Here is a 15,962-nt window from a genome sequence, read left to right as displayed (position 1 = left end):
AATGTGTGTATATGATATTATTGTTTTCTATGAAATGCTTATCAAATTTGTGAATGATTTGTGAAACCTTCTGCTACCAACAGAAGAAGTGTCATATAAATGGAATTATATAATTATCCTTCACAGCTATTTTAATGTAGCTTCATGTACTAGTTTCACCTAAAGTGGAAATAGGTTCTGCCAAAAATAAATGCATATATTTAACTTAATATACTCAACTAAATTTAAAAGCAACTATTTAAAGTAATGAAAATAGAATATAATGTATACCTATATTAGTACTTTATTATGTGTCAAATGTCTCATGTACATCAACTGTTTCAAATACAAATTGATATAGCTGGTGGGCTTAATCAGATCTTTCTGTCATACACAAAATTCGAGGATTATTTTTCAGTAATTCACTTATTTTTCTGTTTATTCAAAATTTGCATATAGAAAGTAGATAGCAGGAACTAGTAAAATGAAGGGAAAGTTAATTTTCTTAACAAAAGCTTATTGCACTATTTAGCTATAACAGGAGAAACAGATGTTTCAGCTTTACAATACCATGTCTTGCAAAACTTCCCTCTGAATGACTATTCGTGCTCTACATGTTTTGGACTGCGTATGGAGAGCTCTGCTAACAGTCATGAGAAGCATTGCATACATAACTAAAGCCCACACTAAGATAATTAGTACTAAAAAAAAGAATCAACAGGCCTTTTTTCCCTCTTTATAGTATTGATTTAGTGTGGGTGAAAAACGCCAGATTTTCAATCTTGAAGATTCATGTTCCACCACAGAGTGGGAGATGGAGCCAGCTTTTCCCAGTGTTCTGCCAATAAGCAGTTAGATTTAACCACCTCAAGGGTAGGGAGGAAAAGCCAGGCTCTACAGTCTATGAACCCTTAGTGTCTCTGATGAACCTGTGAACATGGAGAATGGGGAGCACACAAACTGGGATAAGGAACTCAAATTCTTAGTCTTTGTGGCTGTACCTACCCAAGTATTTTGTTGTTCAAAAATTCCTAAAATTGCTGTGGGCAATAGAAATTACCAGGAGTCATTACTGAAGTTGCAGTGCAGCAAAGAGGACTCTGGGCAGTGGTAGCAGGTATGGAAAAATTCTACAGCGAAAGGGGACTTTGAAGATAATTTTGTATCTTACGTGTGTCTTCTAAATGGAAAATTCCGTTTTTTATTAAGGACTGCAGCCTTTTGCAAATTCTGCGATAGGGTACACGCGTCATTTAACTCTTTGTCTGGCAGTAACTTTACCTTCTGCGATCTAAATCGTATCAGTACAGATACAGGCACATAACCAGATGTGATCGTGCCTAGTCCCTCGAGATGCTGAAGTCAGGGCAGTTTAAGGTAGCAACTTTTATTTTAGTATCAAATGGCAGGCTAAGAGCATACACATGACAACTCTGAATACCCTGTGGGTAGGTGGCTACTTGGTAAGCTACCTCACAGCTTGATCCTTCTCCTGGGGAAGGATCTACTGTGGACATGCCTTGAAGAAAGTAACATGTCCTACTAGAATGTTTAATGCTTATTTTAATAATAGAGAAATCCAGGTTAGTTGAGGATGACATTATTTTCTTTAGTGTTTATAAGGGTTGCTTTAAAACCACTTGCTTTCAGGCAAAGTGATAATCAGGCTAAGCACTGTAAGACTTTTATAATGGAAGGCCAACACATATTTTTTCATTCAGGCTGCAAGAATAAACCAAGAACAGCTGTTTTACTGAAAACAACCCACTGGTATTTAAGTAGATTAACAAAATTAACTGTGAAAATCCTCTGCTATGTGGAAGCCAATAACCTGTTGGCCACAAGGAGGCAGGGCAAGGATTTAGTAAATTAAAAGAAACTGTTTTTATTTAAAATAAAAAGAATTTAAAAAAAACCCCAAACAAACCAGGAGCATTACATTAGTTCAGACATGGAACTCTGAACTGCTACGCAAGATAAAAAGCATTTTTCATCCACAGCGTGTGGTTTCAGTATTGCCGTTTTATTCCAAGAGCAGCAAATCCTTATCTTTAAGATATCAAACAATAGCTGATCTGGAAGCAATTTTCTTCTGAAGAAGAAGCAGATCACACATATTTATTCAACATCACTTCTGTGTGATAGAGAAAAAACTCTAACAGTAAACTTCGATAGAAGTAGTGGATTTAACAGCTCAGAGCAGCAAGAAACTGTACTGCCAGGTTCACAAGGTGTTGCTCCCAAGCTAATAAATCCTGATTCTGGGCAGCTTTGGGAGCTTTCACTTCCTTGGCACTTCTAATTCTGGGCTAAAAGCAAGCAGAGGCAATTTGGGTTCTGTAGTGCCCTATCAAGAACTTTATGCAGACTACAGTGATGTCTGCTTCCCCTATGTAGCAATTTAAGACATTCCAAAACCAGCACTAACCCAATTTCAAACTTATAAATGACAAAGGGGCAAAAGGGGAAAATAAAACCAAAGTATCTCTATTTTGGAGTTATGTAGAAAAAGATTATATTGAACAATGAAACAACGCTTTCCACAGTATCAGAATAACACAGTCCAAACCTATGAGCGATCTTCTGACCAAGATGAAGTGACTTTACTCTTAGCTCTGCTACTGCATGCTACTGACCTAGGTAATTTCAGCTCCCCGTGCCTCTGTTTCCTCATCCTTTAAGCAGTTGCCTTTCCTCTTTGTGAATCAGTATGAGGTCCATGGATAAAAAACATGCTACAAGAACTAGTTGTTATTAATGCAATTCAGATATGGAATGTACCAGATGGTAAAATCTCCAGGATTTTAATGAACTATTGTAACAGAACATATGTAATATGACGTTATTATAACAGGCATTTAAATGTATAGTTAGTACATATAACACGACCTGCTCGGCTCTCAGTAACTCCACTGGAATTATTTTGGATTTATGTCAGATAATACTAGGAACACAAAATAGCCCCATATGTGCAATGTGGTAAGGTTTTCATAGCAATGCTATCTTAACTATTGCCTGCCCTGTTTTTATCTTTTGCTGGGGGTATTGTATTTTGTGGTTTCACAGAGTATGTTTTCTGCACTTAGTTCTGAGCATGAAGCAAAAAAGTCCCCTAATGGCAAAGATTAAAATGCGCCTGACCAAGTATCCCTTACCTAGCATCATAAAACAGTCATCATGAAGCAGCAAGAACTTTTGGGGCGGTTTCCACTATATTCTGCAAAAATTATGTCTTTAATCACCTTACACTAGACTTGGTAAGTAATTCATGCTTTGTCAGAAGAATCAAACATTCCGTTTCAGACTGTGAGTAGTATCTCCATTCTCTCACAGTGTCTGAGTTCTGGACAAGATGAATTAAATGACAGGGCAAAGGTGAAAAAACAGGACTGCAGCTCAGGCCAGTGGCATCACACACTACAGTGAGAGACACGTACTTCAGTAAAGGAACAACATGAGGACACCTTTAGTATGTATAATGATTCTAGCTCATCTACAATACAGACTATAAAACTCAGGTGAACTGACATTTAATATATGAGACACTGGAAGCAAGATATCAGTTTCACATCATAAATTAGCCTTTGTGCTAGTGCCCAAAGATTTGGCTGATTACTCACTGCTTTCCCCTAGTGCTTAAGCAGTCTTTTCCAAAGCAAGACAGTTAAACCACAAAAACGTACCGTAGTGTCCACAGCCCTGACCTTCCCAGCAGGAACGTGCTTTGGAATGGGTTCATCTCCTGATATCATCATGCAGCCTTCTGCTCCAAGAGTAACAATTACGAGCTTACACCCTCTTTCTAACAGCATGCGTCCCACCTTTTCAGCATCTTCAAGGTTGCCAACTGGGATGCCCGTTAAAATTTCTGCCTGGAAAACAACCCACGCAAATGAAAATCATAATCTGACAGCATTCACTTTTGGACAACAGTTGCATTTGAAAACAGTATTTAGTAGCTTTTTGAAATGTGTATTGTAGGATGATCATGAAACCACTTCCTACACTGATACTCAGCTGTGTCGTGCTCCTTGCTTGAAATCAGTGTGTACTTCAGGCACAGCAGACTAACGGAGAGCAGCCTAGGCAGAGAGACACAGGAGGTGTGGGTTCTGTTCCAGCTTCTACAACTTACCTGGCATAAAACCCTTCGTAAAATCACATTTTTCCCACATGCCTCAGTTTTTTCATCTGTGAAATGGACACAATGACACAGTCTTGGCAAAAGCATTTTATGGTTTAATGTGAAGAAATGCTACAAGCCAACTTGGTCACTATTCTTGAGGGATATTTATCACCAAGTGAGAAACTTTTTAAATACTTTTAAAAATTCTCAGTGTTCAGCTAGAGGGACATCACAAGGGAAAATCTCTTCCAGGGAAAACAAATTGCTCAATTTTGACCACTCTGTTCAATTTAAAATATATTTTTGCATGAGAATACCTAAAATTTATCTGAAGCCTTCTTTGGACAAAGGCCCATTAAAAGTCTATTATATATTTGTGTTATGGCCATGTCCATACCCTTCTGTCAACTGTGCTGGCTCTGTACTAACACAGCTAAACTCTTCTTCTAACTGATGGTGAGCTTAAGTAAACGTCTCCCAGTTGGGTCTTAAAATCAATCTCTTCTAGTTCCACCCAACTAAGAGCAAAATTTCCCCAAAGTCTGCAATGAAGACTTCAGACTCAAACAACATTTTCACCACTTTATACATTTTCTTGATGGCATTGTATTGTCATGTGCTTTTTCTCTTCTTTTTGGCAGGGAAGAGAACAAGAATGAAACATGAAGAAAGGGAAGAGAAATTGTCTTTTCTCTGAAACAGTCTACCAGGCAGTACTCCTTCATAATACTGTATGCCTTCAGCTGCATGTAAACAGACAGACTACATTTTGATGTCTTCACTAAAATTTGTCCTGCTTGCCTGAGAAAAGGGAAGCCTTACTGTAGGTTACATTACGAGGTTGCTGCTGGATCTTGTAGAATGCAGTCTGAAGCATTTTCAGATAACTGCTTCATAGGTGAACATAACTTCCATACTCCTAGGGCTTATTTTCAGTGGAAAACTTTCTTTGGAACCTATTCAGCAGCTACTCTCCTGACCTTTGCGGCATGGGCAGCTCAGCTTCCTGGGAAACAGCTGCTGAAATATTTCAAACTACCTTCCTCTGCATGACTGAAACTCGAATTCAGTGCTCGCAGTTCTTGATGTAACAAACTGTAAACTGTAGTGATTAAACAAGTGCTTCATGGAGCACAGGCCATGCCTGTAGTAAAGAGAGGGCGGGCAGACAGCTGGGGACAGGAACTACTACAGCCATCTACAACAAACCGCCCCCAGCTGTGAGTCAGCGCCCGCTGCTCGCCACTGTCATTTCCTGAGTTTCAGCCCGACCCAGGCGAGAGCAGCCACCCTCGGGCTCCGAAGGGCCACATTATGCCAACACACTCCCTAAACTTCATAGTATCCCCAGCAGAACACTTATCGGTTTTAATTTTTAAACTTACATGACCAAGTTCTGCAGTTCCTACTTAGACAAATGCACAGATTATTTCAAGCACTGTTGATCTGATCACTATGAGGCAGAGCCTGGTGTGGCAGGACTTGGTTGTTAAACTTGTGCACTGCACAGGGGCAAGGCGTGGTCAACACGTACACGCAATTTAAAATCACTTTTTTTAACCACACTGATCCCAGACAAGAATATAGTAAGCTTTAAATTATAAGAAGGCAACTAAATCTATCCAATTTTCTCTTTGGCATGTCACCATGCTGCTCTAAATTCTCTTGCAGTATAAACTATTTAAGCATATTAAACATATTTCAGTATTTAAAAGGTTATAAAAGTATTTTCAAGTAAGAAAATTTGTTTTAAAAAGTATCTCACAAAACCTTTTGAATGTATCTTCTTGCAAGGTTTCCAGGGAACCAATACTATAATAATGGTTTTGGAGTAACTACAGATAGATGACATATAATATTAAAATACATATGTACACTCTATTCAAGTGTCTACATATTCCATGTCTCTTCATGAGTTTTAAGATTTCTGGAGCAGGAACTGTGTATTCCTCTATTCAGAACACCTTGTACATTGTGTTAAAAGAATAAAAATGTATTAAGACAAATCCTTGAATGAAACAGGCAAACTGAATTTTCAGTGCACTTTATGAGGGGCTATAATTCCAAACATTCTACCTCTGTTGCAAAGTTTCCAGGATGAAAGTGGGTTTGGTTTTGGTAGAGAAACAGTAAATCTAATATTGGTTTATTTACCTGGTACTTATACTTCTGTAAGCTCATGAGCAAGGTAAATAAAGTATTTAAATATAATATTCTTCCTAATGAAATGCTCATCCTGTATGCTTAGCATTAAGACAGTACTCCTCTTTGTGCTTCCTATGTCCCAAATCAACAGGATTTTTTGCTTGAGTAGTGAAAGAATTGTTTTATAGGAAAGGTTTTGTAGAAATCTTTCTTTTCATCTTTACAGTGCTTATACCAATAAACAAAATTATTTTGAACAGACAGTCTGTATAAAAGTAGATCTTCGGCTGCTTCAAACCACTGTCATCTAACTCATCTACAGCAGGATGGTACAACTAAAAAACACTGGAACAAACTGGAAGAACCATAAAAGCAGCAGAAGCCAGACAGATTCTGTGCCAATAATTAGAGATTGCGGTAAATGTCAACTGATGTTAAATACTGTGGTGAGTTTTTAAGTTCTTATTTAAAAAACAAACTGTGGTACAATTGAGGGAAATAACTATTGGTTATGTAAAGAAAAAATTAAATAACAATACTAAAAGCCCAATGTGGACATTTGCCATAGTACTGTACAAAAGAACAGCAAATGAAGAATTTTATTTTTCTGCAGCTAGTCTCATAAAACTACTCAGTTAAATGGACCTATTAAAGCAAGACGACATTCCACACAACTGCTGTCAGAACAAACCTATGATGGATATTATATAATTAACCTACAAACTCTTTTCATAATTTTGTTTACAAGAGTGGTAGAAAAATTTAACTAAAGTTTTTAATTTCATTGATATGAAGGTTCTTGGCCATAATCCTCACTAATCTTAGTTAAGTCTCCATCTCTCTTTAGACTGTGGAGTCTAGTCATGGTAGGATGACACAAACCAGAAGTGCTGCAGAAAAGAAAATGGCCCTGTTTTTTCCCTGCCTGACTCCTGTCCACATAGCCCATTCTCTTGTGCCAGGACAGCCATTTGTGTGGCCTGGAAACAAACTGGATTGCAAGGCAGATCTGTGTTAAAATTAACACCACCCCCAATCCCACATTACCCCCAAAAGTCAATCCAAAACAATTAACTTCTTTCAACAGCAATAGTAATTTACACTGGCTAAAACTGAGAATGAGCCTAGCATATGAACATTTGCCAGCTGCTCCTAGCTGTGGTGCATTTGGGGCAGCCACCTCCAGGGAGATGTTCTGGATCCTCTGCTTGGCATTTGCAAGAACAAATCTGCAGCATTGTATCTAGTTTTGGGATCCCTGCCACAAGTAAGACACTGACCTACCACAGCACACTGCAGTGGAAGGCCATCAAGACAGTCAGAGGACCAGAGACCAGGACATACAAGAGAAGGCTGGGAGAAGCAGGCTTGTTCAGCCTTAAGAACTCCTGGCTAAAGGGAAATCTAATTGCTGTCGAGGGCAATTTAGTAGGTGGGAATAGAGAGGATGAAACCAGAGTCTTCTTGAAGGTGCACAGGGATAGGGCTAGAGACAACAAGCACAAACTAGAACATGGGAAATTCCAATATTAGGACAAGCTTTTTCACCACAAGAGTGATGAAGCAGTGGAACACATGCCCAGAGGTCACACAAGTCTCCAGCCTTGGGAGATTCTGAACTTGACTGGACAAAGCCCTGAGCAATCCATCCTAAACTGGACAGGCTTCACCAGGGTGTTGGACTAGTTGAACATCCAGAGGTCTGTTCTTAACTTCCACAATCCTCTAATCCTCAGCAAATATAAACTAAGAAGTCTTAATTCTTTGGGGAGCAGTCTATCATTTGGACTGGGTTATGTGCACCTAGCACAGTAACAACTTTGCAAATGTTGCCAGGTACTGCTGGAAGAGAAATAATAAACAATAACAGGGAAACTGTCCCAGTTTTAAGGCTAATGCATCTAAAACTACATATGATAATTTAAAATACTTTTAATTTCAAATATTTAAACACAGTAAGTCACTTGGCTACAAACTTGGCCTGTACCTTAGGAGATTTCTTTTGAAAATGACAAAACAAGAACTCAATCTCATTAATTCTAACACATGTGAACAGTCCCCAAGAAGCAGTGCAACAGATTTAGTGTATAAGAAATTGCAAGGTCAGGCCACAAGCCAAGCTAGTTCCAGTTGTTTCAAATTATAAAATTTTTACATACATACCGGCAGAAATACTTATCGTGCTAGAATAATTAAAAACTGATTGAAATGAATTGGCCTGAAGCTATTCATTTCCCTCCCAAAAGTAACATCTTTCATTTTAGACTAAATATGGGAAAATTCATAGTTTCCAGCAACTGATAAAATGGGGTTTAGAACAAAGATGGAAATAAAATAGACTGTGAATTGCTGGCAACTTCTGTGTAATGGCAAAATAGTAGCTTTCCATTACTTAAAACACAAAAGGCAAATTCAAGAGATGTTCTGAAATATTTTATTTCTAAAGGACCTGGTTTTGTTTTGACCCCTAGAAATATCAATTATATTTTCTTAAGAAAGATTATCCTTAGTATTAACCTCTCTGTATTAATAAGCAGTGTCTTAAATGTCCTCATCCCAGACTACAGATAAAGTTTTATAAACTTGATATTCTCTGAATCTTGCAAAAGGCAATAATGTCTCTTGATTCTGGACATACTAACAAATATTTATTCCAAAAAATGATCCATCCTCTGTTAATAGACAGTAACACTTAAAAGGAAACATTAAGAATGTATGTATTTTTCTGTGTTATTTTTATGTATCTTACAGCTTTATTTAACAAAATTAGCAATTAACTTGTACTGCTTTCTACTACTGAAGCTCCAAAGCATTCCGCTAGCATTTCATTAAATCTTTGCATGGCCTTCTTTAGATCAGAAATCTGATACCCATTTTACATTGGGGAGAAAGTAGTTCCCAATTTTGCATTAAAAATAGCTTGTCAAACTTAATCATTTGCTGTAACCATTCAGGAGTTTTTCTTCTCCTGAAGGGCTCCTCAGTACTCTTTGAACAGAGAAGCAGCTGTTCTTCAAAACATTCAGGATCAAATTGAAATTGCTGATGTGCAATATATTTTGGTTCCTAACCTGCAGGGCTATGTAACTGCATGCACACGCTAAGACAGAAAAACAACACATGAACTGTATTGACATTGTGGTTATGCCTAGAGGAGTCACACAAATACGTGGGAAAAAAAATGTTAAGTATTCCAAAGAGCTCATCTTGCATAGGGTTGTCTCTTTTTCAACATTTATAGATGACTGAAAAGAACAATCATTAGTTTTCACCAGGATGACATTGGATACATTTATTTTGCATTAGAAGAATTAAGGGAATGGAGAACTAGCACATTCCTGCACAAACCTCAGGGATTAGGCTGTGCTGCATCTGAGAATTAACAAACTAGTCTCAACAAGTTTGATCTTTCTGGGAAAAGATAAAACTGAACTACAGGCTAAGCAAAGAAAGAACTGATAACCTTGCAAGATTTGTTCTGACTTCTTTTGTTCATGAACCACATAAAAAGAAAGTAATGTCAGACATAAAAACCCCTGTTATTGCAACAAGCATGAGTGAAAAGAACAGCTTGTGAAGAGCCTTCTAGACAAACTAATGGTAGATAATTCATAATGATAGTGTAATTTTGTTTGCTTCTCTCTAGCACGTAAATCCATAACGAGCTATGCTGTAATACCAGATACTGTGTGTGATTTCATTAAATCCTAAGGCATTTAATAAAGAATGGAATATCAAGTGTTGATGTTATATTTGATATTTTTATGTTTGAGAGCCAACATCCCATGGCTGACACTATAGCTGACATCTTTAAACTTCTGTTCTGTGACAAAGGCATTGCAGATCAAGACCCTGACCTTTAGAGCCGTAAAAAACAGAAACTTCTGACTCAGTAATAATTCAGCTAATCACAAGGACTATCCCCTTTTTCTCATCTTTAACAAACACTTCACACAGCCTATGAGACGTCTTAAACTATATGGCTGGTGTTCTGTTTGACAGCCAACATAAATTTCTGTTACAAACATACTATTCACATATTATCTGCAAACCACAGGATTTTATGATTTAAAAGTATTTCTTGACGAACAAGAAAGAGAGGGACATTATGATAAAATTGTGATAAATACTTGTAAAGGTAAATTACTAAGAAAGGCAAACCAAGTAATAAAAAAACCCCAAAACTGTGTAAATTTAATTTTGTCTTAGAACACACATCTGTGTTAAAAAGAATGTTTTAGAAGCAGTTGAACTGGGTAGCTCAAAAGAATTCATCTTCAAACCCAAGGTGATTTATTAACTATTCAAAAGACTTAGTAAAGATGAAGCAGAAATACACTTTTTTTTCCTGGAAGTAGCTTAAAATAGCAGATAAAAAATAAAATATTCCAGAAAAGGTAAATTTGGAGCATAAATAGGATTTTGGCTAGAAGAAAAACATTTGAGACTTAGAAATACCAACTAGGAGAGGCAATGGAGCTGGAACAGAACGTCTCAGGAAAGCAGCTGTAACCAGGACATTCAATAAATTTGGCCATAGAGAATAGTAATTTTTAAAAATCCAAAAGAATGACCATAGTGGCTTAGACAAAAAGTCCATCTTATCCAAATGCTCTTTTCTAACTGTGACTGTTAGTAAATACTGAGGGAAATTTAAAAAAAGGATAAAAAGATCTCTTCCCAGTATATGTTCAGGATCACCAAAGTCTTACGTACTTCGTGATTTAAGATAATGATGGAGATGCATATGTCACTGGTTGAATGGATGAAGTTTAAAAAATTAGAATTATCTTTAAGATTTGTAGAATTAACTTGTTGCTTTTAAGTGCCATACAGAGATGTGACTGCTAACCTTTACTGGGTATGTAAACATTTATCTGTATATCAAACTTCTCAAGTGTATTCATTACAGAGATCTGAAATTAAAGCAAGTCATGAAAGAAAACAGAAAACAGATGGTATATGAACATATAACAATTACAAAAAAAACTACTTTCAAACCTGTGACATAAGAAAAACAAATGCTTGAATTTTCCTTTTTTCTCAGCAAAAAGAAAGAAAAAATGGTAATAGTCCATCCCTGAAAATCAGTTCAATAAATCAGACACACAGAATGAAATCAAACAAAATTGAATATTACATTTGTGCTAACATAATCTATTTCATTGCAAAGTTTCAAAAGGTTGTTTTTTAAAAACAAAGGTATTTCTATGCCATTGTTGTTCTCAGAATATGCTGAAGGAGTCCTACACTTGGATTTATGCTCCCATGATATGGCTGGCAGGAACTTCCACATGTCTAGCATTTCCTTAAATTCAGAAGAGATGAGCCTCCTCAACAGCAGAGAGCATACTTCTGTGCCTGACCTTGCATTCAGTGATTCTAGCTATCTTCACATGGTAATTACTTTTTAAAAGAAAATAGCAGAAAAGAATGCAAACTGTACCCCCAGCTCTGCAGGAAAAGGTAGATGAGTGAGCAGGGATCTATTATAATTATACACCTGTATTTCTTATTCTCTAATAGAAGTAATTTTCTTTCCTCCATGTGGTGGTAATAATAATACCCCTGGCTCCAGCAAGCTACACTTCTCAAAGAATGCCTCTTTCAAGACTGTCCTCTAGCAATAAAATACAACAAAAGGAAAACTTTAACATGTGTGATACAAAGAGAGAAAAGTCAGGAACAGACAAGTAATGAAAAACAAAGTTTTGTTTCTAACATATGGGGGATAAGTTTTTGCAGGGGAAAAAATTAACAAGTGGCATTATGGAAAAAGCAAACGACGAATGACATTTACTAAATAGTGGGAGAGTATGGATGTTCTCAGCCCAAAATGTGAGCCACTGCACCATTTAGCCAATCCAGAGGCATAGTCCAGGCGTAAGAGCTGCCTGACAGCATTAAGAAAACATGATACTGGTGTTCCGCAAGTCCCCTGAAGAAGAATAAATAGTTTGCCTTAGCATTCTCTTCACCACATAGAATTGAATTCTGGTATCTGTTGGGCAGTGTCTGAGCCACAAATTGTATCACTGCCAGTTATCCTGGAAACTCTGGCTTCCAGAGACCTGAAGTGCCGTGGCATCTCCCACCTTGCTATTTTACTAATTCCCAAATTCTCTGGAGTATGTGAACTTGGCAGACACATAATGAAACATCCCAGAATAAAATTTAGATGTCCTTTTGGGTTACTTAGGCTGACCTTTAAATGCTAGAAGACTCACAGGCTGAGAACTTCTGATACAGTTTGTGATGGAGTTTAACAGAAATTTCAAAAGACGGTAACTGAGTCTTCAAAAATTTACACTGACAGACATTGTCATCAGACAAAATATGCTACTAGTAAGCAGGGCCATGCTTTTCTCTTAGCTCTTCCCCCTCCTCTCCACCCAAAGGGATTATGTTCATTGCAGAAACCATGTTTCTTAGACATAACTTTAACTCTGACCAAGGCATGGTTCCTATCCACTAGGTTACTTCTCCCACATTCCTGTTAATATAAAGAGAGGGTGAGGGGAAGGAACACAGCAAGCCTAATGCTAATAAATAGTAAATTTAAACAAAGGTCTTATGAGATGAAGTTAATTTGTCTCTTGTGACAAAACCAATTTCCTTTGGGAGAAATAACACTTGAATTAGAACAGAGAGGGAAAGGAGGGGGAAAAAAGAAAAAAGGAAAACATACAGTTGAAGGCCAGAGAAGATTCACTGAAAATAGATCTGACAGGAAGAGGCATATGAAGCTACTATTTACCATCAAGTGCAGCAAGCGTGCATCACCTCCTGGCAAGAGAGTTTAAAACTGTCAGAACACTATGGCTAATGCATTCCTGCTAATCATATCAAGGGACTGCAGAACAAGGACAAGGAACTATTTTAATATTTACCACTCAGTGATAACATTTAACAAGTGTCCTTTTATGGATGTGTTTTGCTGATCTACTTGCAAGGAAGGCTGGACCCAACTTTCTGGCTGCAAACAGCTAATTTAATTTCAAGTGCAAGCTAAAGTTATTTTGGAATACTACTCTTTGCTGGTTAGGTCAGGAATCAAACCTGTCACCTCCAAAAGTCCTATGTAAGAGGAGCATGGTTCAATTTTCCTGTTCCCTATGCTGCATTTCTGAGAAGAGCATCCTTCTGAAATTTTCCTGCTTAATACTCCTTCTTTAACATGACATATGACCATTACCTCAGTTTCATTGCAGCAGAAGATATCAGAATAGGTATAAAACTGTGGATCTAGATCAGCAAGGGCTGGAGCTGGATTAAACAAAGTCTTTACTGGAAAAAAAAAAAGAAAAAGAAAGTCTAAATCTGTAGCGTTTTAGATTCATAAACCACCACTTGAAAGACCATTGTGTTTCAATCACAGACCCCAATGTTTATTATTAACACATGAATGACTCTCGGTTTTTGTATCCTCGTTTTACACAACTGCTAAAAGCTTTGTTTATTATATTAAAGTTCCATTCTAATTCATGTGCAGGCACCTGTCATGATGGGAACATGAGAAAAGAGTAACAGAAAAAACCCCAAGAAATCATTAAATTTAAAAAAAAGAGAAAAGCCTTAGACATTAATGCAATTTGTTTAACTGATGATGCTTCTTCCACGATATTAATAAGTTTTACAAGAACTGATTTAATTCTAGAATTTTTCAGTGTCTTTATCTGAGTTCTGTACATGAAGAATCACGAGTTATGGAGTAATGAAGGGCATGTCCAGACAGGGAGTTAAATGTGCTTCTGAATGTGTTACCTAACTTGTTCAAAATGCCACATTATAAAACTGTAGTGTAGACAAGGCGCTGTATATTTTTAATATGCTATCTGGCAGAGCTGGACCTAAACTTAACACATGGTAGAATATGTGAGTTTTTACTACCTAACTTTAAACTGTAGTAGCCTAAGGCCCCTTGAAGCAGCAGAAAAGGTTTGTCGGGAGGACAGTGTAAGTGACTTACTCACTATTAACACAGGAAGTCTGCAGCCTTGGTTTTTCACTTTGCCAATTCTATGATTAATACTTGTGTCTTAACCACAAGACCATCATTTTTAAATAAAGCACACACTCTTACTTCAGAAATATTCCTTATAGTCAGTGATCAAATCTTCCAAATTGGATGCCTAAATTTTCAGTCCTAAACACATATTTTGACTGTAAGCTATAGCATGTCAGACACCCTGAACACCTCTGAATCCCAGTTAATGCCCTAATAGACAAAGATGCACAGAGACTTCTGAAATCTGAGTACCAAGAAGTTTAGGTGATTAACACTTTGAAAGTTTTAGCCTTTGACTGTACAACTTTATCATGCCTCTCTACCTGCCTCATTAAAAACAGTATTAAAGTTACAAAGACTTTTACTCAGAAGTCAGAAAATGCCAGGATTAGGAATTCCAATGAAATCTTAATTTGGCTCCCTTATATTATTACAATACAGTATGTATTATAATAAACTCTTTAATTATATGATCACATACCACTGAAAAACAGCATGTGATCACATAATTAAAGACTGCAACATAATGCATATGCAGAAAGGAGACAAATTAAGGTTTCACAGGCAACCTTAACTCTTGCATTTCCTATTTTCTGAACTGCAACCCTAATGAAGTGTTCTTAAACATAAAACTTTAAGGCACACTTTCCTAGGTAAAACAAAGAAACAGGACATACTGGAAAACAGTCATGTGGCATCACACTGACATACAAATGGGTCAGGAGCAGCACTGGAAGTGTTCCAACTTGCATTTTAAGTACTACAGACTCATCATGAACACACTGTAATACACTACTGTTAGTTTTCTCCCATATTTACTATCTGCTGAGCATGGGGGGAGATAGAGGAACCCTAAGATCCTCTTTCAGGCTGTGAAGAAGAGCATGGCTTTTGAACAGGATAATGTTTGGTCCTCCTGAGGAACTTATTTTCTGCCCAAATTCTTTCATAGAATCACAGAATCATAGAATGGCCTGGGTTGGATAGCCACTTCCCCTCATCCTCTTCACTACATGCTTTGTAAAAAGTTTGTCTCCATCTTTCTTGTAGGCTCCCTTCAGGTACTGGAAGGCTGCAATTAGGTCACCCCAAAACTTCTCTTTTCCAGGCTGAACAATCCCACTTCTCTCAGCCTTTCCTTGTAGGAGAGGTGCTCCACGCCTCTGATCATCTTGGTGGCCTCCTCTGGACTCTAACAGGTCCCTGTCTCTCCTATGCTGGGACCCCAGAGCTGGATGCAGTGTTCCAGGTGGGGTCTCAGCAGAGCAGAGCAGAGGGACAGAATCCCCTCCCTGGCCCTGCTGCCCACACTGCTTTGGATGCAGCCCAGGACACGTTTGGCTTTCTGGGCTGTGAGTGCTCATGGCTGGGTCTTGTCCAGCCTCTCACTCACCTGCACCCCCAAGTCCTTCTCAGCAGGGCTGCTCTGATCTGTTCAACCCCCATCGGCCTGCTCCCTGACTCTACCTCCATATTCCAATCTCTATTCAACAAATGCTAATCTCTGTTCCAATTTTCTTTCTCTTTCAGCTTCTCCTTTTCTTCCTCTGCCACCCGCAAAACTCAAGGAAAACTCTCCTACGTTTCCTTTGTCTGAAATCAGCTCTCCATCCCCAGCATTCCCATCCAGCTTTGTCTCTTCTGAGACAAAGAAATTGTCTGTATTGAAATCAAGCAGGCTCCTGCTCTGTGCTTCCTGGGCCT

The 15,962-nt window shown here is 37.8% G+C and overlaps 1 protein-coding gene across 1 annotated transcript in view; it reads right to left on the bottom strand.

Moving 5' to 3' along the window:
* Window positions 1-15,962, bottom strand: part of RBKS (ribokinase) — a 71,683-nt gene that overhangs the window by 17,909 nt on the left and 37,812 nt on the right. The window contains exons 6-7 of the mRNA XM_042051607.1: window positions 13,446-13,537; window positions 3,663-3,851 (exon numbers count right to left, since the gene is read on the bottom strand). Coding sequence (XP_041907541.1) covers window positions 3,663-3,851; window positions 13,446-13,537 — 281 coding nt within the window. The remainder of the gene's footprint in view (window positions 1-3,662; window positions 3,852-13,445; window positions 13,538-15,962) is intronic.

The sequence above is a fragment of the Corvus kubaryi genome, unplaced genomic scaffold (assembly GCF_017639235.1).
Source record: "Corvus kubaryi isolate FWS band 111438036 unplaced genomic scaffold, C.kubaryi_AGA036_p1.0 76, whole genome shotgun sequence".
In the NCBI taxonomy this organism is placed as follows: Eukaryota; Metazoa; Chordata; class Aves; order Passeriformes; family Corvidae; genus Corvus; species Corvus kubaryi.
The sequence above is the reverse complement of the archived record's forward strand: the minus strand, read 5'-3'. Positions and strand labels throughout refer to the sequence as shown.